Source organism: Gymnoscopelus braueri (genome assembly GCF_963280865.1).
Source record: "Gymnoscopelus braueri genome assembly, chromosome: 20".
NCBI classification, from domain to species: Eukaryota; Metazoa; Chordata; class Actinopteri; order Myctophiformes; family Myctophidae; genus Gymnoscopelus; species Gymnoscopelus braueri.
In genome coordinates this window covers 22,669,369-22,693,502 of record NC_137622.1, presented here as the reverse complement: position 1 = coordinate 22,693,502, position 24,134 = coordinate 22,669,369, and the positions used below count along the sequence as shown (strand labels likewise).

Sequence of the window (24,134 nt, the reverse complement as noted above, 5' to 3'; positions counted from 1 at the left end):
CCCACAGACCACACCAACCCATGGCCCTAACCTTGTGTCAACAGGCTTTGCAGTACCTGTGATGATACCATGCCTACTTAATATATATAAATAAAAGGACTATTCCGTGAGTGCTCGTATTCTCTTACATAGATTTATTATAAAGTACCTGTGATGAGCCTGTTACTTTTTTTATTTACTGTGCTCAGTGCACTGATCCAGTCGAGACTAGAGCCAGACAACTATATCTGGTCATTTGCGCCAGACAACTAAAGTCATTTTGTGTGTGTGTGTGTGTGTGTGTGTGTGTGTGCACCTATGCACATATTGTTTCCGTTCTGCTCTTGACCCAGACCAGATCTGCAAAAAAAAATTATACCAGTCTACATGGACCACCTATCTCCAAGGTAGGGTCACGACCCCATAGCCCGGATGTTCATATTTTTATTAACACCTCGTTGATGTTGACTTTCTATATATTTTTTTAATTATTTTCTATTATGGTATATAAGTGGTTGCCTGATATTATCAGGCTGATAACCGCTAACCAATCACAACGGGACCTTCCCTCCGGGCGATGGGATCTAGAATTTTACCAACTCTCACACACTGATTGGCTGATCACTCCACCTGAGAAGGAATGGACAGACCAGTTCCGGGATTCCTCTGTCGGCCTAGCAAGCTAGCAAGAGAGCAGAGAACTCAACTCCAAATGACACACACCCTTAACCCATAAAGAGGAGGACCCGTATGCTGCTGAATATTAGGTACACGACATTTATTGCCAGTCGCTCATTGTGATATTTATGTACCGCTGTTCTTTGACATTAAACGTTGGGGGGAAAGGAAGACCCGGGGTTCGTGAAAGCAAAACTTCAACGCTACCAGCCAGGTAACGTTGGCTAACTAACAGTTGAGCTGTGGGGGTTCTTCACTGAACAGCCAGTGTCGCGAAATAACTTTGAGGAGCCTGACCGTTACTGGGTTATATCGCTATATCCCAACTGCAGGGGCTTCCCTTTTAGTCATAGTGTCATTCTAATGCGTAACTGTAGCCAGTTAAAAACTTTAGCTACAGTACGTAACGTTAAGCAGTCAGTTTTATGAGGCAAATCATCTTGTTAGCATGTTGGTGCTCGCTACGCTAGCTGACTGACTGTAGTGGCTGCCCTGGCTGGCTGTTCGCAGTGCCCTGGCCTGGTAATGCTTTGGCTTATCACTTGGGAGCATTACTTGTCATTTAAACGTTAATAACATCAATGTAAACTGATAGCCAACGCATAGTGCCGAATTCACATTGAACTCCGCATAGCCACCTATGGTCACTGTCACGTTATTGCTCAGAACTGGGATTTAAACTTGTTTGAGGGGCTTCTCTGTTATTGGCGAGCTATAGATTGTTGCGGCGACATGCCAGTATAGTAGGCAAGGTTCGACGTGGAGATTTGAGGATTAACATCAGTTATTGTCGTGGAGGAGGGGGTGGGATTTGTTGTGGAGGCAGACGAGATGATTAGTTGTGTGTCAACACTGTGGCTGGATCACAGTGACGTGCCTGTGTTGTCGCCACGGTGCTGTTGAGTGTTCAATGGGTCACAGAGTCACGTACCTGTGATGCCAGGGCTGTTGAATGGGTCACAGTGACGTCTGCCTGTGATGCCAGGGCTGTTGAATGGGTCACAGTGATGCCAGGGCTGTTGAATGGGTCACAGTGATGCCATGACTGTTGAATGGGTCACAGTGATGCCATGACTGTTGAATGGGTCACAGTGACGTCTGCCTGTGATGCCAGGGCTGTTGAATGGATAAATGAATAAGTTGCCACGATAGTGCTGTTGAATGGATCATAGTGTGTGGTTGTGCCTGTGTGTTGTCATTGCTGTTGAGTGTTGAATGGTCAATACCATATAATATTGCCTGTGTTGTCATTGCTGTTGAGTGTTGAATGGTCAGCACCATATTGCCTGTGTTGTCATTGCTGTTGAGTGTTGAATGGTCAGTACCATATTGCCTGTGTTGTCAGTATTGTTGAATGAGTCACACTGATGTGCCTGCGTTGCCACACCACTAGTGCCAGTGAGGTGAGGTCACAGTGAAATACCTGTGTCAGTGCTGTTTAGTTTGGTTTGATTAGATTTGACATTCCGTAAAAAAAAACATGCATAGCAGGGCACAGGCATGCATATGAAAACAAACATCAAGGATAAAAACAACAAAGTCAAGACTTATTTACATTGTGGTCCTTGACCTGTTGATCATTGAATGCCTGGTCACAAGGACGTTGTGCCTGTGCTGTTGAGTGTTGAATGAATGGTTAATGACGTGCCTGTGTTGTCACTTGTCAATGCTGTTGATCGTTGAATGGGTGACAGAACTGTGCCCTTGTTGCCGTTGATCATTGAATTGGATTGGTCATGGACCACAGTGATGTTGTACCTGTGTTGCCACGCCAGTGCTGTTGAGTGTTGAATGGGTCACACTGTAACGTTGTGCCTGTGTGTTGCCAGTGCTGGTGATTGTTCAATGGGTCACAGTGATGTTGTGCTGGTGATTGTTCAATGGGTCACAGTGATGTTGTGCCTGTGCTGGTGATTGTTGAAAGGATGGGTGTGTCCTAACTATCAGATTCCACTATCAGTCCGGATCTGTTTTCGGTGTGCTCACACAGAGACTGTGTTGCTACTAGATAGAAGGAGAACTGTTGAGATAGCCTAATAAATAATATCTCTAATGAAGGATACATTTCTTTGTGGTATATTCAGATGTTTGTTATGGCTGTTTTCAGTTGAGCCACCTCAGGGCATTCTGGTGGTGACAGACAGGTGATGTTTATGAATGGTAGGTTGTGTGACAGCTCTGTGCACGATAGTGCGCAATCAGGAATTGGACACAGCAAAGTGAGATTTGTCTTCCTTTGAACCTGGTCATGGTTAGTCAGCAAGGGTATTGTGAAAAGAAAAAGTGGAACTGTGAAAAGAAAGTGGTGAAGTTTCGACAAACAGCCTGCCACTCCCTACACACAGCCCTTGCATGCAGCCTCTTTTGAAGTTAAAACGAATGAATCACTGGCATTACCTACATTGTCATGTTGTGTATACATTATATGTTTATGTTCTGTTCAGTGGTAATGTAGGACTTGGGAGTTGTAATGCTTTTGCTGTTGTCTAATTTTGATTCTATCTCTTGTTACAGGGACGCTAATCTGTTTACATCAGTGGTGGTTGAAAGTAGACGGAGCGGGTATACACTACAGAGAAGGAGGCAGAGAAAAAGAAAAAACTGATGTGTTTCCGACTACAACACAACCTACTGTAGCTGTGTGCGATTTCATTCAAAAGGAACCATGGGAAGGGAGGTGTGTGTGCAGAGAATTTGGAGCTGGTCGGGGCTTCTTCTACACCCTGGTCTGGCCAAGTGTGGCGATGGCTTGGCGATGCTCACAGGGGTTCTGTTTGGAATGAGTTGATTCTGCTCCAGCATTGACACAAAGACTGATGACAGAGGTCTCAGAAGATCCGAGGGAGATCTGCTCAGCCAATTGACCCAATTTATTTCCAGCCTGCTTTCAATGGCAGCGATTTATGTCATTCTTTAGCAACATTTTTGTTTTTTAACTATTTTGCAAACTATTCAAATGGACTTTTATTTGTTTTGCTTATCAGCTTTAGCCATTGGTTTTTGAAGTAGATTTTGTTTTGTGTGCATTTAACTTTTTCCTGCTGACTTATTTTTAATTGCTGGAACTGTCCCTCCCTACCGCACCCACCCACTCAGTGCCTACACAAACCCTCTCAGACAAGAGCAGAAGTCATCAGTAGCTGTGCTGCTCAGTTCCTCTGCCTCTTCTCCCGCAGTGCTTCTGTTCTACACCTGCTGGCTGTCCTTCCACTACCTCTTCATTTTCTGATTGTCTTTTTTTAAATATATATCTATATATATCTGTATTAAAAGAAAATGCTCTGAGAGGGGTAATCAGTACTTAAGCACAGCATTAAAGGATGAATAGCATCAATGCAAATATAGAGTTTCAGGTGTAGGAAGAAGCCTAGATTGCTCTGAAAGCATTTGTATGCCAGTGTCTGCACCTCTTGTGTTCACGCGCACAAGTTTTGACTGTACTGGTGCCAGGGAGCAGCTTAGAATATATTTATACATAATTTGCACCAAATAGTTACATTGAAGCCATATGGAAATATTTATGAATAGCCCACCTATTTTTGTATCATATTGCTGTTGTACAGTTTTAATAACATGAGCTTCTGTTGAAACTTGTGTGCATGAAATACACATGTGGAACAATCTATACAGATGCAAGCAGAACCATAGATTGCTTTATTAAGAATCATATCTGTTCTGGAGTGATTCTATTCGTGACAGCAACTGGCAGGATACGCTGAAGCTTGGCAAGCCTTCCGTTTGCTGCTTTGCATGGTAATACAGTTACTTTTTTCGGTTTTTAGTCATGGCCCCACCTCCGAGTCAGACAGTACTGTGGTCACCACTTTGACCCCTCAAGCTCCCTTTACAGTAGGTAGACAGACCACTCTCCATCCCTCTGTCTTCACCGCCTTTTCCCACCTCTCTCTCTGATGCCGGGCTTCAGTAGTGGGGGGGTTGGGGGAGGAGTAGGGGGCCCTGCCTCCGCTCCTCCCCGACCGTTTCGCCCCAGCCGCTACGTCCCTGTCTCCGCGGCCACCACCTTCCTGGTTGGCTCCACTTCACTGTTCTTCTGCTTCACGTAAGTGTGTCTCTTTCTTTCACACACACACACACGTAAAGCAAACACACACATTTCTCACTATTAGTATAGCAATCAAATGTGTACCTAGCAGTGTTTGTTTAATGATATGATATGTCATTCCTGTGATACCTGATCCTGTCATCTTATGTGCAGCTTGTTAAATGTGGAATATCTCTCTCTCTCTCTCTCTCTCTCTCTCTCTCTCTCTCTCTCTCTCTCTCTCTCTCTCTCTCTCTCTCTCTCTCTCTCTCTGCATTCCATCTGTTTCTTCAGGTGCCCATGGTTAACAGAGTACTTTTCCTCTGTCATTCCTATATATATTGCTGTGATCTTCCTTTTCACCCTTTCCAACTTCTGCATGGCCACTTTTATGGATCCTGGAGTCTTCCCTAGAGGTACGTACACACACAGCTTAGGGTGAACTGTACTAGAGACTACTAGTGTCTGTACTATAGGGTAAGGGTACATTTCATTTCAAAACCCCAGTCTGAAATTAATTTTATGTTATTCATGGGAAAGGGTACTGGAGATGGAAAATCAACCCAAAAAGAGCAATATCAACATTTACTGACACTTAACACATCGACCGCCAGAGGTTAATCTCATAATGTACTCACCAGTGCCAAGGTGTTTTTGTTGTTTTTTTGTTTTTTTCATGTCGCCATAGATCTTGTTAAAATCCTTAAGATTGAGCTCTACACGGTCTGTTTACATCCGCGAGATCTCCCTGTATCTCCCAGTGAAGATCGCGTGTCAAACGGGGCATCCATGTTTGAGTTAGAGCGGATTACGTTAAACAGTGAAATGCGAGGAGAAAAAACTACAGGAAGAGAATTGAGTTTCAGTTTCGTCTGTAGAATGGGAGCGGGCGTGATCGTCAAAACCGGATCCCAAATAATTCTATTTCCGGTCATCAAACCGGAAACGGAAGTGGATCAAAAAAATTCCGAAAGTGCACCCGGACCGCGCATGCGCGAAAAGACCGCAGCCCGTAGGGCTACGGTCTCGGCGCTTAACAGTTGGATTTAACGGACCGTAGGACTACGTTCTTGGCGGTTAATGTGTTAATGAACATTGATGATACTTGAAAAATATAGTATGTGGAGCTTTCAGGGTTGCTGGCTGACCACCATGTTTGTGCGTATTTTAGCGGAGGAGGACGAGGATAAAGAGGATGATTTCCGTGCTCCGCTGTACAAGACAGTGGAGATCAAAGGCATCCAGGTGCGCATGAAGTGGTGTTCGACATGCCGTTTCTACCGGCCACCACGCTGCTCTCACTGCTCTGTCTGTGACAACTGTGTGGAGGTAAACACACACACACACACACACACACATTGCGTCTTGTGCTGTTACATTTGTCGGGTAGGCTGGACAAGAACTGCTGTTGAAAAGTGTCTAAGCGGAAGTACAGGAAGTATCACTCATAAAGCCATGAAGGAAGTTACGTTAATGCTACGCAGATCCGTTTACATTCCCAGGACATGAAAACTATGTCATGATTGGTCGGAAAAAGAGCTTCCATGGGAAGTACATACAGTAGACTCTTTCGGCTGTAGTTCTTTTCCAGGCAAAAGAAATCCGCTATCTCAATCTAAGCATTGACCAGCAGTGGTATGTATGTGTGTTAACACATGACCATAATCATGTTCCATGGAGGGCCGAGAGGGACCGGGTGCAGGTTTCCTGCGAACCCAACGACCACACCAGGTGTTTTCACCAAGGCCCTGTTCAGACTACCAGCCCAAATCTGATTTGTGACCTATCCAGATTAGAGTTGTTTTTATGCAGTCTGAACAGCAAAAAAAGAAAACACAAATTTGCAAATCAGATTTGAATCACATTCCATAACCTGCAGACTGCATAAAACCAATCAGATAATTATCTGGATAGGAAATCCGATTTTGGCTGGATTTGGGCTGCCGGTCTGAAGTCTGAACTAATTAGCTCCTCCCTCTCTGTGTGAATGTGTCCTCATCACTGAGATCACCTGGTGTAGTGTTGAGCTTGGCCCTCATGGGACACAGTCAGTGGCCTCCACTTCAAAGTATCTGAACCTGAATCACGTCCCGGAAATGCATAGCAAATGTTTAGTGTTCGTTCATGTGGCTCAGGGATTCTTCATGTACAAAAATCCCATAAAGTGGAGGGAAATGTGTAATTAGGCTTGTGCAAGCTGTTCATCTTGTGTTATGAGCCTCTTTCATGAGTCTGCCACACATCCCCCTCCCCCGTCAGGACTTTGACCATCACTGTCCCTGGGTGAACAACTGCATTGGCCGAAGGAACTACCGCTACTTCTTCCTGTTCCTGCTGTCTCTCACCACCCACATCGTGGACGTGTTTGGCTTCGGCCTGGTCTACGTCCTGCATCACCGACAGCAGCTGGACACACCACATGCCGCTGTCACGTATCCTTCACCCGGGGGAGATGTATGCATAGCCATGGTTATGCTTACGTCACACACTTTAGAAAACATGTGTGCACAACTGCATATGCTGCAATGATGGTGTAGATATCAGTATTCTGCTTTTTAAGTATGGAACCCACATACTGAATGTTTTTCTGGTCACACCATTACCCTGGGATAGTGTTGTTGGTCCTTGATATCACTATATATCTTTTTGCCTAATTTGATCTGATTAGTTTATAAATACCCTAATATTTCTGTGTAAAACAGAACGTGTGCCGATTTTGTTATGTTTTAATGACTATATTCATAGCCTGTATAAATATTGAATATATACAATTCTAATATACAGTATAATAATGAAGATAATTGCTACAATACAAATATTAGTATAAACAATTTTGTACATGTTTCACCTAAGTGTTCTCAGGTTTGTGTGTGTGTGAGAGAGAGAGGGGGAGATATCATTCTCTTACTGGTGGCAAGATGCATTGCAACCTGTATCCAATGCTTTGTAGTCTTTGCCATCCGTATCGGGCAATTGCCTTGAAAAACTTTCTGCCATTATTGGTATTGACATAGACCAACCACTCCTCATAAAACGTCCACTAATTTGAGTGCATGCTTCTTTGCAAGCAAGTACTTCTTAGCTCCCAGTCTTCGACAGTGAGGCCCAAACACAGACTCGTTGCGTCCTCCACAGATCCACAGACTGACATAGTTCTCTGAAAACTGATCTCACTCGGCACACCTCCGGGTCATCTGGGGGACACATGCCAATCAGTTGGACAGCGCCCGAGCTATGCCCAGGACAGTCTCACGCAGGCGCGTGCGCACACACACACTATTGTTGTTAGTCAGCTCGGTAAAATTACAGGAAAAAAAACCATTTTGATTTGCCACTAGTCACACTGTCATGCGTCACATAGGGACTGATTTTAATAATCCCTACCCCTTCTTAATATCTCCACCCACCTGGTGAACCACGCATCCTGCATCTCTGATGCATTAAAATACGAAATGACGCAGTATCGTATTTTTACCCTGATAATACGACATTGTGAACAACAAATCTGTGTTGAAATCAAACAAAAGAAACCTCACTGTTGCCACTGCTCTGCCGACATTCCAGCGCTTTCTCTGAGATCTGTAATCAGTTGGCCTACAAGGTGAACAGCATCCAAACAAAGTTAATCATTCGTCTGTTGTTCTGGAAATATTTTCTGCTACCTTGTGATTTTCTAGTTGTCTCTTTATCAGCCATAGATTCAGAGTGAAGCCTTTTGTTTATTTCTAAAAGCCAAGTCATTAAAACAAGCCATTCAAATCAAAAGTGAAACTCTGTTGGGGTTGTAGAGCCACGTTTCTCCCTTAACATGCCGCTTGTTTTGATTTGTTCATATTGTATTATTACTGTATATGACTATTGCGAAATAGTGAAGATCTTTTACTTCAGTAATTTTTGTCACATCCTTGACCAGTTTCTCCCAGTATGGCTGTTATGTGTGTGGCTGGTCTCTTCTTTGTCCCAGTAGCTGGACTGACTGGTTTTCACATGGTGTTGGTGGCCCGCGGGAGGACCACAAATGAACAGGTACATGGAGCTGTGTCCATAGCCATCAAGTTGGCAACGCCATTGATTAATATATGTGATTCAATTATAGTACATTGCCTTGTGGTTGCCTTGTAAGTTGACATTGAATAAGTGTCTGAACATTTATGAAAGGTAATCTACCAATACATTAACAGTGCGTGTGTTCGTTCCCTCCCTCTCTCTCCTACTAGGTGACAGGGAAGTTTCGGGGCGGTGTTAACCCCTTCACCAACGGCTGCACGAGGAATATCTCGCATGTGCTCTGTAGTTCCCTGGCCCCCAGGTCAGTCCATCCTTCAACCACAACTCTTTCCACCCCTCCTTTTCCATTGTAACTCTCCACAATTGCTTTTTCCATTGCCTCTCTCTCTCTCTCTCTCTCTCCCCACTTCTCTTTCTCCTCTTTTTCCATTCTCCCCTCTGTTATTCATCTCTCCCTCCTCTTGTATAAATATAAATGGAATATGTAAGGCTTCCATGTGAAGATATATTTACATCGTTGTTTTCCTTCTGTGTTTTTTGTAATTTACTATAGATAAACATTTTGTGTGTCCCTTTCCCAGGTACGTGGGTCGATGGCGGGGCCCTCAGACAGTGGAAGTACAGCCTCCATTCCTTAGGCCCCCCCTCACTGAAGCCCAGTTAGAGGCCAAGGTCTTGGACAATGGCATCCAGAATGACCGACACAGCACCAGAGTAAGGACCCTTAGCCTCTTACCATACTATTGGTATTGTATGTTTTGCCCATTGACCACCACTTAGGGTACAATCTCATATGGCTGCAATTATAAATTCTGATGAATCGAATAATCGAGCGTGTCATTTCGATTCCCCAGTAATATAAAGTAAGCTTGCAGTTTGATTCATGTGTTGCCAGTAATAGACTTTTTTGAATTAGGCCTTAATGTTTTGTCTTGTATGTGTGTGGCCTTTCTTTGTGTCTTCTCCCTGCTAGTCCAAGAGCAGCCTGGACCAGATAGAGAGCCAGTCAGCAGATGCGGAGCCACCGCCTCCTCCCAAACCGGAGCTCCGCTACCCTGGCTTGCCACGCGCTGACACAGAGGGTGAGACAGACACATGCACACTAACCCAGATACCCTGACTTGCAGTGTGCTGACACAGTTTTGGACACACACACACACACACACACACACACACACACACACACACACACACACACACACACACACACACACACACACCTTTTCACCTGACTTTTCAAATTGTTTGTGCTATTTCCAATTGTTTTAGCTTGTATGCCAACAGATCACTGTTTTCTTTGTAATTAACACACACGAATACCCAAAAGTAGTCCAGGGCGATATGTAGCAAGGGTCGAGTGTCTGCCCTTTCAATCTTTCACACCAAGAAATTAAACTTCAAAAGGAAATCTTGGAAGTAGTTTAGAAAATAAAATTCAATTTCCATATATAGCATTAACTCATTCACTGCCAGAACTTTTTTATTTTTGCGTTTGACAAACTGCCAGAGATTTTTCATAGAAAAAAAAAAGTACTCAGGAGCCAAGATACAAAATGTTTAAGTTTTAAGTTAACAAGGAAGTGTATGGGAGTCTAGATATTCAACAAATCATATCTCCTTGGTCTTTAGGTTAAAAATTAAATAAATAAATAAGAAAAAAAAAAAAAATTAAAAGTCGTTTTAGTCGTTCTTGGCAGAGGGGGCTTAAAGGACAAAAGTCGTTTTAGTCGTTCTAGGCAGGGAATGAGTTAATAAAGTACTGCTCAAATCAAGGTTCACGATGTATCGCCCAGCACTACCTTCAATCATCGTTTCCGTTTGCTTTCCTCCCCAGAGAGCAGTTTGTTGACGGAAGCTCCGCCCACTCCTTCCATGTACAAGTATCGGCCGGGCTTCGGCAGCCCAGGGAGGAACCACACTGCCCTTACACACCCTAACAAGGTACATGTACACGCATACAAGTGAGGATTTAAGGTAAAAGTAGGCTATTCATACTTCAAACTCCTTCAGAATAAGTTGCCTAAAGTAAAATATGTCCCTTATCACCATTAGAGCCTGGACCATGGGGACAAATAGCGCTTCCATGAAATCTAAAAACAAAACAATTGCAATATGTACAAGCTTGTTTTTCTATTGTAAAATTAAACGGGATGTGGTTAAATACAGCCCTGCTCAACAAAAGCCCAAGAAGAGCGAGAGAGACAAAGAGCCTGTCCAACAACCTATTATGGCATGATGTAACTTGCACTATAAATCTGGCACGCTGGCTGTACACACCACTGGTGGAGACCCAGTTACCTAGATATTATACCACTGACTGGTTTGAATGTAGTTCTGCCTCCCCTCTGCTTTCCTTTTGGTGGTTAATACCCTGCCCCTCTTTTTTTGTTTTTCTTTACCTGTACTTTGAACTGAACATTCAGTGACCATCAGTCGATCAGTAAGTCTCAGCTACAGTAGTATCATCTTGGTGTGTCCATTTTGACTGTCCCTCTGTGTGTTTGGACCTATCCTTCCTCCCCCTTGAAACTGCATTACCTGGAATGTATAGTTTGTACAGTATTTATAGTATATGTGTGTCCTTCGTATTCATATGTGTTCATACACAGTCTATGGTATCCAGTTGTAGTGCTTGTGCAAGCCACTTGGTTTGTTTACAAATCCAGTAGTGTGATAAAAAAGCACTGGTCCAGCATCCAGTTCCGACCCCTCTTTCTCTTTTTCTATCTTCTCCCCGTTTGGTAGAATCTGTAGAATCTTTTGAAATTTGTTTTTTGTTTTTGCTAGAACATCACCAGAGCATGTTATCTGTTACTCAGTAACATGACTATTTCATTCTTTCTCCCTCCTCTCTTCACCTCCTGCCTGTTATCTTTGTTAGATCTTTGTCTCCTTTAATCCCCCCCATATGCTTTCACTTACCTGGTCTCTTCTAACCCCCTCTCCTCTCCTTTCCTCTCCTCTCCTCAGATGATCCGTGGGGAGAGTCTTGACTCTACATCTCCCTCTATTCTCCAGTCAAGCCGCCAGCCCAGCTACCGCTCGGAGCCCAGCAGCTTGGATGGGGTCACGGTGGTGGGGGGAGGTGGAGGTGCACGCAGGGGGGGAGGGGAGAGAGGCGAGGGCCCCGGAGGCCACAGCGGGACGGCGGTGGGGGTCACGGGGGGCATGTCAGGCTACTCCCTGGCTGGTCGCTCCTACACCTCCTACCCATCCTCCCTGGTCCTGTCCACCGGCGGCTCCCGCTCCTCCAGCCTGCGTTCGGCACAAACAGCGCAACATGCGCTCGCCACGCTCCAATCAGAGGGCACCACAGACACCAGCTACAAGAGCCTAGCCAACCAGACTAGGAACGGCAGCCTGTCCTATGACAGCCTGCTGACGCCATCCGAGAGCCCCGAGTTTGAGTCGGCCGCCCATGAGCTGTCGCCGCAGAAGCCCCGCCCCCTGTTTCCCCTGGCGACCGGGGTCGCTGCGGCGACCCACTCTGAGGTGGCGGCCGCCGGCGCCCCACTGCAGGGCTACACGTCGCCCTTCCTCTCTGCTCAGCTCGCCCAGCAGAGGGAGGGGCAGCTGTTCCAGGGCTCCGCCTCTTTCTCCTCTCCCCATAGGGCCTACCTGCGTGCGGTCAGCCCATCCCCTCCCGAGACCCAGCACTTGCTCCAGCACAACCAGGACCCCCCACCCTCCTCCTCTCGACCTCCCCGTGCCTCCTCTCAGAACCCTTCCTCCTCCCCGCGGGCTCGCTCACTGGAGCCTCCCATCTCGCCTCCACCTCGCGGCCCCTCCCTGGGCAAGTCCCAGTCTTACACTGGGGAGGCCGGGCCGCAGCACAAGCCTCGGCCTGCGGGAGGAGGTGCCACAACAGCGGGGGGAGTAGCCGGAGGAGGGACACAGGCTCCACAGTGAGTAGAGCTCCGTTGCCAGATCCGACAGCCTTCTACTTTTCCTTCTCTTACTACCTAATCCTCTTCTTCCCTGGTCTGTGTCAGCCCTGCTCTTCCTCCCTGATCTGTGTGAGTCTTCCTTTTCGTCCTCTGTGATTTTCAGTCAGTCTTTGCTGCTTTTGAGCATGTGATTTTATGTTTGTATGTGCACTGCATTTAGCCTGTTCTATAGACCCTTTTCACAGCAGCCATTTTGATGGGTAAACACAGCCGAAATAAAGTACCTGCCCACCACCTCGGACTCTAGGGGTTTCGAATCCACCGCTGTGCATCTTGCTCGGGCAAGCGTCTCTATACGATCACAATTTGTCTGTGTTCAGGGGAGAGAAGCCAGCGGACGGGGTGGGTGATATTTGTCACTGCATGTAATCCTACGGGCTGGGGCGGCTCCTGTCATTGGGGAATGTTGAGCGGGAGGAGTAGGATGAAGGCTCTACGTCTGCCCGGTGGTGGCTCCTCACTGGCAGATGTGCCAGTAGGGTACAACATTAGTGGAAGGAATTAATTGGCATGATGACTAAATTGAATAGAAAAGGGATCAAAATATAATTGGCTACTCTAAATGAAAGAAAGAATTTAAGAAAATAATGTCATCTTTATGATTGCTCTAAATTAAACATATATACATTTTATTCTATGTTTCTCATTAAACATATGTTTTCTAGGATTGGACAAACAATTTGTGGACTGAAAACAAGTTTTTTTTCTCATCTCAATAACCTTTTCTCTTGAGAAAGAGAAAAGCAAAAATGAGAATCCCACAAATATACAAAAAAAGGAAAAAAAAATCATTGATAAAATGATATGAGGAAATTTGTATTGCTATATATGCTGTTTGCCAGCATGGACATCTTCTGTAGCATGCTGGTACACAGAAACGCCTAAATGAATCTCGTACACACAATGTTATTATCAGCTGTGTTTATCCATTAAAATGGCTGCTGTGAAAACAGCGCATTATATGTCCGTGTATAGCTAGGTGTTAAAAGTGAGGGTGCATGTTTTGGTTCTTAAAAGTCTGTCTACTGTGCTGCTCTGTAGTTTGTAGTCCTCTTTCCTGTTTTGTCCCATCTTATAACTTTAAAGAATGCAAGCACAAGTCAAGTCTCAACAAGTAGTCTCTTTACTGGTTCCACTGCTCAGAAGAACTCTTATAAACAAAAATCACCAGCACTCACTAATACGCCCTTGAGGTACTTTTTATTTAGGTAAGCACAGGCTTCATACGGACGCATTACGGCAGAGCTTCCTCAGTGTAATGTACTCATAACACTGAGTAAGGCTCTGCCATCTTATTCCGTAACCTTTTGTACCATAATGGCCCATTTATACTCCCTTTCAGAATGGATTCGTATGTGCCACTACATTCCGAGCACAAGTGTATTTATACACATACTCGGCTCCATACTTTGTCTATATTGAGGTTCAATCATGTAATCCACTAGAGGGCCGGGTGATTCAACAGCCCAGAGGCTCTGTGCACTTGAGCTAACGCCGTGGTTCTCAAAGTGCAGTCCGGGGACCCCCATGGGTCCTTGAGGGGGTTCCAGGCGGTCCCCAGCAAAGCATCATAATCGGTTTAACCACTTTAACCCTATTTTATACTTTGGCATATTAAAAACTGTACAACATGTTTGAACATTTTGACGTTGTACCATGTATGTACTACTCAACATTTTGGAATAATTTTAGATTAATAAAAAAAATAATCTCTTCTAGGGGTTCCTGGCACAAACTCTTTTCAGATGAGGGTCCGCGGCCTAATACAACCACTGAGCTAAAGAGCTAAATAGATTTGTTTTCCCAAAACTGAATAAGTAGCACTCATTGAAGAAAACAAAACTTTCATCTTTTTGTAACTAAGATATCTACTGGACAAAATATATACTGAAGATATTTTTCATGGACAGAATGTCTCCAACATAACATGCAAAACTATTAGCACTACCCCCGTAGCAGCCCAGAGCCATTTCATCATTTCCCAGAATTGAATAAATATGACTAAAAAACTAAACTTTAATGTTGGCTCAATCTGGTTGTAACTAAGATAGCCGCTGAAAGAAATACATACCTTTTTCCCCCAAAGAAAGTATACATGTATATCATATGTATATTTATATTATGTAAAATGTATGTAAAATATAGAAATATACTTTAATATACATTTACGTGGAGAGAACAGATTTAGCTACCACGTCTGCAAACTTCACATGCATTTTTAAGCTGGCAACGCTAAAGTAGCGCTGTGGTTAACTCCTGAGGCCCTTCTACCTTTCTTTCTTCTTTTCTGTGTACTGTTTGATGTGCCCCCTAATGTTACCTCCAGTATTGCTCCGTACATACGCTGAGTATGTACGTACGGCAAGTATAAATGGGCCTTAAAGATGCTATTCTAATGCCTTTAAAAATAACGGAGGAAAAAGGAATGTCTGTTGTATGTTTATAGAAGTAGAAACTAGAAACACTAACCTCCACCATCCCTTCTACCCTGTCTCCATCCTTGACCCCCATCCCTCCTTCCCTCACGAATGTCCAATCAGATCCACCGTTCGCCCAGGATTGGCCAATCACAGTGTATCCAAACCGGGTGGCGGGGTGAAGAAAGTGACGGGCGTCGGCGGGACCACCTATGAGATATCAGTTTGAGTGACGGACAAGCCTCCACAGCCTATCATGGGGAGGATAATTCCACTGGACAACTTTTTATTCTCTCAGTTGAGCAGGATTCATATTCACAACCTTGCAACAAAAACTGTTTCTCACTCTCTGTCCTAATTGTCAGCACAGGGGACTGACAGAATAGGATTGGTCTGGTACTTAAGTTTGTTATCTTTGTAATGCCACTGGCCATTCTTCTCTGCCAACCTTTTCTTATTCGAACAAACAGTTAATTGAAGTCGAACAAGGCACCACATCATTCTGTGTTTCCACAAGAGGATATTCTCTCAGAAAAGCCACTCTGTGAGCCATATACTGATGTGACTAGTGGCATCACGGCTTAGGGTACAAAAATGTCCATAGAAGACAAATGACTTTGCAGCGATTCGCTGTTTTCCCTTTTGGTACATTAGCGCACGATAAGTCTCTACAATGGTAACTCAAACCCTAAAAGGAGTGGCTTTTTCTCACTATGGTCGTGGAACTTAAGAGTGAGAGATGTTGGACCGGTGACCAATAGGAACTCTTAACTGAATTCCTCCACCGTGGGCCTCACACACTACTCCCCAGATTGAATCACTTGGAGCTGGGAGTCCAGCTCTTGGTCGAAGGAGACAACCTGTGAGCACCCATAAACACATTATCATTTTAGTTTTTATAAATATTTTTTTTAAATATTGTTTTATATAAATGTATAAAGAATATTAGAAGTTATTGGGTCGAACAGTGAGGTGTTGAAGGTAACTATCGCTGATATATTGTGTGCAATTATTCACGAAAAGCAAGTTTGAATCAGTTGCCTGTTTTTAAAATTGACGGCTGCATCAGCCGATCAAGGACTCTGGATGGAATTCTTATCATCCAAAAGAGAAGGATGATCTTTGGCGGACAGCTGAGATGGAAAACAATTGAAAGCCACAAAGAAATTCAGAATCATAAGTGCAGCACAAGCTTCTTTGTGGAATGTATGCTTGTAATTTTTATTCTAGATACATTATGCAAATCCTATGTTTGTAGCTTTAACTTGATTGTCCTTTTGGTGTTTTTCTTTTTTTTCCTGCAATGTTTTTGTCTCTCAATCAAGAAGCTAGAAGAACCTTTAAAGGATGGCCAGCCAAATGGGGGCAGGGAGGGAAGGGCTTATTTATTTCAGCAGACAGGAAAACCTTTGTTGTTCTGGACACAATTCCAAACCAGTCACTAGTAACTACACCCATGTAAAGTCATCAGATTATAAATTTCAATTTATTTTTGTTTTTCATTAAGGGTAAAAGAGGTATGGGCGTATGGGAGGGGTAATGAGACCACCTCAATCAATATTTTAAGTACTGTAGGGACTGGTTTGCAATTGGGGACTGTTTGGTTGACTGATTGGTTTTTGCCTTGAGACCATTCATAGTGAAGCAAGCATATTTTTATTGTTTTCTACTGTTTTTATTTGTTTTTACATTATTTCTGAGAAACAAAACCAGATTTGAATATTTCTGTTTCCCTGTTGGCTTACCCTGTTGATTTATTTACTTTAAAAAAAAGATCCTCCAAAGGTACAGCTCACTTTTTGCCCACAACCAGGTTTAGAAAAAATAAGAATATATAGGCAGTGATGTGTGTGAGTGCGTGCGTGCGTATCTGTCAATATTGTGCATTTTTTTTCTTTTTTCATCAAAGCCCAGAAGGTATTTAGTTTAGAATGTCCAAGCTAGCTGAATGTAGCATGTCTTTCAGTTTTGGAGAGTACGCTTGAAGCACACATCATTCATCCCAACTGGTTGCGTTACCACGTTTCGCAACCCCAACCTCTCCTACCGGCTATGTCCTTGGTGTGCATGTGATTTTGTTGTGCTGAATGCATCTCTGACGTGCATACCTGTGAGAAAAACCTTGTCGATGGCACACCTGGATCATGTGCGTGTGGTAATAACAAATGAAGCAGCATCAGCGTTATTGGCACAAGCAGCTGTCATACAGAGGTGATGTGACAAGAACCTGTGTTACTTTCTTCACACTCTGGCCAAAGAAGGTGGCCAATGAACAATTGAAATGATGCGAGTATAACAAGTATACTGTATGTGAGAATAAATACTGCTACTGTGGGCTGTGACGAATGGAACGAGTTTCATAAGTATCTGTAATGAATATGTTAAGACATTTCCAAATGGCCTTATGAAGATTTTTTTAAAAGATGTCTTCTCAGAATAAAAAGGTCAAACTGATGAGGTGAGTGGCCAATGTAAATGTTTAATGATTATTTTAGAAGTCAGCATCCATTAGCCAGATTTATTTTTCAATTCATCTCACTTCCATATATTACCTAATACCTTTATGATGTCATATCCAGGAAACGAGCAGAGGACATCACAAGACTAAAATATTATTGTACATAAAGCCACAGACGGCACAATTTAGTTAGTCTCTGAAAACAAGTACCTTGAAAAGTCTCGAAAAGAAGTACCTTGAAAAGATCACCAACACTCACTTAAGTCCTTTTAGGATCGCTTATGAAATGACAGCAGCAGCAACAAGCAATCATTCAATGTTTTGGCCAAAGCCTTTCTCAGTCTGATGATTACTCTAATTATCACGCTGTGGAAGGCTTTCGCCGAAACCGTGGTTGCTGCTGCTGGGTAATTTAATAAATAAGAGATCTGAGATCTTAAAAGGATTTCAAGTGAGTGCTGGTGATCTTTTCAAGTGTCATATTCTCTTTTGCCTTCATCTCATAATTTGAAGATCACCCACTCCTGTGCTTCTTTGTGAGAACAATGGCATAACAGTATTGGAAGAAATGGGACTTTTCTGATAAATGTCTCCCCCAAACTTCACTGATCTTTCTTGCTCTCTGTGGGAAGTTCTGGGCTGATGGTTTCAGGCTGGGGTTCATCGCTGCCCTCAAGTGGCTGAAGAGTGCTCTGCTCATCTCCCTTGTTGCTGCGACCCTTGCTCAGCTTCTTGGATTTCTCGAACAGCTCATTGAGATTGAACTCGCGTATGATATTCTCCTAGAAGGAAAAGTACTATGTATGAGTGTGTGTCTGTAAGAGAGACAAACAAACCGATTATCCGGCACAGGCGCTCCTTGCCCGACAACACTGGTGTGTTCAGGCCTTTAGACCTAACAGATCACACACCTCATTGAAGGTCCAAGACACGGCTCTACGATCTCTGTCCACCATTGGACGTCTTATGATTTCACGGCCTCCTTGGAAAAGCACCAATGAGGGTAACTGCTTCGACAGAGGGGAGGTGGAAACGCAGTACCTGTACAGAAATAATTCATAGTGTAAGGCAGTACGAGTTACACAGCATTAATAGCAATATACAAGTAATGTTTTTGTAGGGTGTGTGAACAAAAAGACACAGCTTTACCCTGTTAGCTGGGTTCTTACTCTTAATCTTTATTTTAATTTTTGTTGCGATACCCTGCTAACTCATACAGATATAAAGATACACACCTAGTAGGTGCTGCCCACTGGGGCAGTTACACTAAAGCAGTCGGGGTTACATTCCTTGCTCAATAGTCATTTTCTAGGACATTGCAAATGAACATGGACATACGGTATATATTGAGAGAGAATAGCTGACCTCTGTGAAACATCCCCGTAGCGTCCTGCATCCACCTTCCCAAACCTGAGACCAGCACAGTTATACCTGCAGAACATAAGACAGGCAAAAAAGACAACGTAGTAATACTGTATGTTGCCCATTGAGGACCATGAAAAATACTAATCAAAGAAAGGGTACTTGTTGTCTCCGTCTGAAAACTTGAACTGAGATGTTTAACCTGGGCGAGTCGAAAGTTGGTTCAAGGTACTAGTAGTATGGGTGTGAAGAGGCCTGTATGATACGAGGGTGTCTGGGTTGTAAGGGCTTATGGCCAAGGACTATAGTCAAACGTTTTGAGTCCTACAAGATACAATCAGCCAACACTGCCATACAGTAACAACAACATACAGTATACAGTAACAACACAAGTCCTGCCTGAGAATTAGTAAATACATGCAGTATATCTCTAATTATGTATAATGTTCTTAGGGCTGCTGTGGAGATGTTATGTTTCCTGTAAGGGAGAGAATCATATATGTAACAAGTGCATACAATCAATGAGAAAGAGAATAACTCTTACTTGAGTGAAAGTTCTGCAAAGACGGGAGCAAATGCCTGACACTCTGGGGACCAGTTGGCATAAAATTCAACAATCCAGGTGACACGACTGTCCCTCTGCAGCCCTTCCTGATAATTAAAGCAAAGATGGCATTCAATAACACAAGATTAGAGTGATGCATCCACAGGACAAACACTTTGCAATTTGCAACGGGCTTACAGTTAACCAAATGACATCAATATATGAGGCCACCAAATTTGTGCAACAGGTCCACCTGATAATTAACTTTTCAGTAATTCCATGGTTGATGTTGCAGGCTTAGACATTCATCCAGATAAAAATCAGATTTAAATCCGGATAAATGTCTAAAGCCATGATACACTGAAAGTGGCAGACACACGTGTCATCAAACACATTTTTTTACAACGGCTGTTGATGTGTCTTTCAGAGCTGGGTTCTATTTTGGAATGTCAACGCTCTGCACAGATCATAGAGATAGAGGGAGAATAGAGTGAATGGAACGATGGAGCACAGTGTGGACTCCTTGCGTGTGCGTGTGCTTGCGTTTGTGTGTTTTGGTATGTAGGCCTACCTTGTAAATTTGGGTCTGTGAGATGCGTTTAAAAGCCTGTCATATATTATATGCAATCACACATGGACGAGATGAGTGCTACAGTGGACTTTATTGACTGACTGCTGCCAGTGCTATGGGAAGCAATTAGGGACAATACAGATGACAGGTACGGAGGCTCAGCACTAAATGTGAAGCAACAATACAGTGCATTAGTAGACAACTATATAGAGACGGTTTGACGCTTCCAATGTGAATACTTGACGTTGACGTGCACCTGGTAGGCTACACTCACGTCAATGATGCTTTCAGTGTGTCAGGGCCTTAAACAATAAAACTATTCAAATAAAGTATTTTTTGCAAGTCTAAGACAAGTGTGTGGAATTCCAGTTAGCATCTGGACTAACTCTCAAGACACTTCATGTGTGTGTTAGCCTTCAGTCAACTAATTTTGAATTGACTTTAAAGTAGATGCAATCCTTCATTGCCGGTTCTGTGAGTTGTGTGCAGCTGCAGTTATGCACCATGCATGATCTATTCTCCATCATGACCATACGGAGTCATATGTCTTGTGCCAATTCAGCCCAGTCTTTTAAACACTTACATCAATGGTCTGGTCACTGAAATACTTGATGTACTCCGGGCCCATGTAGAGAGGTGGTTTACAGGTCATGACAAATACTGTGGAAACACACACATGCAAATGGTTTTAACCATACTGTACCTCTAAGCACTCATTGACCACAATAAATATATGCCCTGCAACTAAACAGGACATAACCCTACCTACCGTATGTCTAACCATGAGAGCAAATATGCAATAGTTATTATTCTAATACATACGACATGTATATGGTAACATCACTGACCGATACACAGGATGGAGTAAAGGATCCCAAGCCGAATATCCACTCGAAAGAAGAGGATGACATTGGCCACTTTACTGAAGAGGAACAGGTTGCCCATGTGCTGCTCAATGGTGACTATAAGAAAGGGTGTGAGGGGAAACAGAAAATGGAAACAATATAGAAAAAAGGGAAGATAATTAAAGCCACAAATGTGTAGAAAAAAGACAAAGGAGAGTGTCTTTTTGGCTAAGAGTAACACCCCCCAACAAGGTGCTCTTTGGTAGAAATGGGTGACAGTTAAATGACAAAAAGGGAAAAGACAAAGGCACTCTTGTGGAAAAATGTAAAAGCCTTTATTGGTATGGCTGGAAATTTTTAAAAGCCTTTATTGGTATGGCTGGAACAATGTAAACGCCTTTATTGGTATGGCTAAAGCATCACAAGAATAAAAAAAAATACACCTATGCATTGTGGCACACAGCCTTCATCAGCGTGACTAAAGTAAGTATTCAGTAAGTATTCAAGGACCCCAACGGAAACAAGTCCGCAAGGACTTTTTTGGTCGGACCTTTTAGACAAAAGTATTATAAATGTAACTGTGTTGTTTTACATTCTTTTGCCTAATAAAAATGTCAACCAATCAATCAATCAAAGCCATACCAATATGGTACTAGGACTGCAATGTTTACAAAACAAGTCAATGATAGTTTTTGGCAACACCCTACGCCCTTAGAGAGGTAGTCTTAAGTTAAAGGTTGAGTGTGTGTGTGTGTGTGTGTGTGTGTGTGTGTGTGTGTGTGTGTGTGTGTGTGTGTGTGTGTGTGTGTGTGTGTGTGTGTGTGTGTGTGTGTGTGTGTGTGTGTGTGTGTGTGTGTGTGTGTGCGTGCGTGCGTGCGTGCGTGCGTGCGTGTGTGTCTTTGCGTGTGATCCTTACTGGCTCTCCTGTTCTTCATCATCACGATTGCACTAAGGAACATGAGAATCTCCACTTCTCTCTGTAAAGCAAAACATGACATAGCAACTTCAACCATATTTAGCACCGCTGGCCTGGCTGTGCGTGTGTGAATTGAAACACTATCTCCATTCATACCCAGTCAAAGTTGCAGGAGTCGCCGTCGTCCCGTTGGGTCGCCAGGTGGTCGCACAGACCCGGAGCCTTGCGCACCACGAGGAAGGCGGCCGATAGGAGGAACGATAAGATATAATAGGGCTTCAACAGCCATTTGTAAATTTGAGGTAAGTGATAAAAGAAGGCGACAAGTCCAGTGATTAAACCCATGTTCCTTCCCTAAGCAAGGCGAGGAGACAGCGGGCTGTTGAGCGCAGTGACAGCTGAGGCAGCTGGCAGCTGCTAGAATGAATTGAACTCCAACTGTTATTTACCACTGCGCTTGCGCGTAATGGAAATCCGCACCATAGTTCTTGGACACGTCGAGTGCCGGTACATGATTTGGTACATTGTGCCACCAAGTTTCTGTTTACATTTGCCACCAGATGGACACATTGCAGGTCGAAAAAACCCTTAACTCTGAACTCGGTAAAATCTGCACCTAGTCTCGCTGTCTATAACAAACTATCATTACACCTGAGTAAAACTGAATCCATTCTTTTGGGGTCCAAAGTAAACCTCTGCAAGCAAGGCCGATGGCTTCACAGTAAAAGTGGGTGACAATGTTATCACAAGAAAAGAGGAAATTACCGGCTACCTGTGATGTATTTTAGAGGCAAATCTTTCCAGTGAAAAAATGGCAAAGTTATCAAAAAAGTCAACCAAAGAACAAGATTTTTGTACAGGATCTCCTGACGCTGGTCAGTAAGAATACATTGAGGAATGAGGACTCTAGCTGTTGACTATGCATGCACCTCATCATGGTACCATAGCACTACAAAGGCCTTAAAAACAAGGCTCCAGACATCCCAAAACAAACTGGTCAGGCTACTTGGCCTCACACCTACAACTCATCTAACCCCTGCTCATTTTGCTAAGGTGGGATGGCTCAGGGTAGAGGACAGAGTACAGCAACTTGCAATGGGCCTGGTCTACAAGATACACTACACCACAAAGACACCCATGTACCTGTCAAACTACTTCAAAAACGTTAAACACGTCCACAAACACAACACCAGAGGGAGATCCACAAATCACGTTCAACCCAGATTTGGCTCAAACCAGGGGTTTACTGTACATATTTTTGGGCGGTGAAACCACCCCTATATGTGAGGTTTGGATATTTGCACCCCCCAATCCTGCGCTGTGATTGGCCACCAGTGTACCCCCCTAACCCTGCACCGTGATTGGCCAATCACAGTCTATTCAGGACTGTGATTGGCTAGGGAAACATGACACATGTGCATAGCCCTATAAATAGGACCATAACTTAAAAAAAAACATGAATGTGTTTTTTTAAAGTTATGGTTTCTTCCATCACTTCTTCCATCACTGTGATGACCACTGTGATGACCACTGTGACCACACCGCCCACTTCACACTGGGTGTGATTTTTGGGCGGTGAAACCGGCCCTATATGTGAGGTTTGGATATTTGCACCCCCCAATCCTGCGCTGTGATTGGCCACCAGTGTACCCCCCTAACCCTGCACCGTGATTGGCCAATCACAGTCTATTCAGGACTGTGATTGGCTAGTGAAACATGACAATTGTGCATAGCCCTATAAATAGGACTATGCACTTAAAAAAACCACATGTATGGTTTTTGGGCGGTGAAACCGCCCCTATAAGTGAGATTTGGAAAAATGTACATTTTCCTGCGCTGTGATCTGGGCCCAGGAAATTTGTACAATTATCCTGCGCTGTGATTGGCCAATCACAGTCTATTCAGGACTGTGATTGGCCAGTGTCACATGACACATGTGCATAGCCCTATATAAGAAACCATAACTTGAAAAAAACCAAAAATTTGTTTTTTTCAAGTTATGGTTTCGTCCATCATAAAGAGTGTTTCAATAAATGTATTTATCTTTTGTACATGATTGGTTGACTCCATTCAGTATTGTGATTAGCTAGCAAGACACCGCCCACTTCACACAGGGTGTGATTTTTTTTAAGTTAGGGGTGTTGGTCCACAATATTCCTTTTCTTTAAGTGAACTTCCATCACTGTGATGACCACTGTGACCACACCGCCCACTTCACACTGGGTGTGATTTTTTTCTGTTTGATTACTACTCGTTTATATGATGTTTTTGCATAGTAGTGTATATTTGTCCGTCACTAATTTGACAATTGAATTGAATACACAGGACCCCAATGGAAACAAGCCATTCTTGGTTCAATCCTTTTAG

At 43.6% G+C, this 24,134-nt stretch overlaps 2 protein-coding genes across 3 annotated transcripts; one reads left to right on the top strand and one right to left on the bottom strand.

Moving 5' to 3' along the window:
* The first annotated feature begins 621 nt into the window (after positions 1-621).
* Positions 622-16,815, top strand: LOC308076230 (palmitoyltransferase ZDHHC5-B-like). Of its 2 annotated transcripts, none has more exons than XM_080416411.1 (12): positions 622-746; positions 3,172-4,717; positions 4,994-5,115; positions 5,871-6,028; positions 6,959-7,131; positions 8,623-8,725; positions 8,917-9,008; positions 9,289-9,421; positions 9,681-9,789; positions 10,542-10,648; positions 11,678-12,612; positions 15,195-16,815. In XM_080416411.1, exons 2-12 carry the CDS (start codon positions 4,569-4,571, stop codon positions 15,298-15,300), a joined length of 2,187 nt encoding a protein of 728 aa, XP_080272537.1. In that variant the 5' UTR covers positions 622-746; positions 3,172-4,568; the 3' UTR covers positions 15,301-16,815. The 2 variants fall into 2 exon arrangements, with proteins under 2 accessions (XP_080272537.1, XP_080272536.1); XM_080416410.1 differs by having other exon boundaries at positions 731-871.
* Positions 16,816-17,571: 756 nt separating this feature from the next.
* tmx2a (thioredoxin-related transmembrane protein 2a) lies at positions 17,572-22,187 on the bottom strand. Its single transcript, XM_080416412.1, has 8 exons — positions 21,924-22,187; positions 21,768-21,828; positions 20,855-20,968; positions 20,590-20,666; positions 19,436-19,542; positions 18,895-18,960; positions 18,441-18,570; positions 17,572-18,311 (listed from the first exon to the last, which is right to left on the bottom strand). Exons 1-8 carry the CDS (start codon positions 22,110-22,112, stop codon positions 18,132-18,134), a joined length of 924 nt encoding a protein of 307 aa, XP_080272538.1. The 5' UTR covers positions 22,113-22,187; the 3' UTR covers positions 17,572-18,131.
* Between the last annotated feature and the right edge of the window lie 1,947 nt (positions 22,188-24,134).

Bases quoted from the DNA above. Each gene is read 5' to 3' on its own strand.
- LOC308076230 (XM_080416411.1), top strand. From the start codon at position 4,569: ATGCCGGGCTTCAGTAGTGGGGGGGTTGGGGGAGGAGTAGGGGGCCCT. The intron at 6,029-6,958 runs GTAAACACACAC...CTCCCCCGTCAG, and splicing joins TCTGTGACAACTGTGTGGAG to GACTTTGACCATCACTGTCC. The intron at 9,009-9,288 runs GTCAGTCCATCC...TCCCTTTCCCAG, and splicing joins TGTAGTTCCCTGGCCCCCAG to GTACGTGGGTCGATGGCGGG.
- tmx2a (XM_080416412.1), bottom strand. From the start codon at position 22,112: ATGGGTTTAATCACTGGACTTGTCGCCTTCTTTTATCACTTACCTCAA. The intron at 18,961-19,435 runs GTAAGAGTTATT...TATGTTCTGCAG, and splicing joins TTTGCAGAACTTTCACTCAA to GTATAACTGTGCTGGTCTCA. The intron at 18,571-18,894 runs GTCAGCTATTCT...ATTTCTGTACAG, and splicing joins TACGGGGATGTTTCACAGAG to GTACTGCGTTTCCACCTCCC.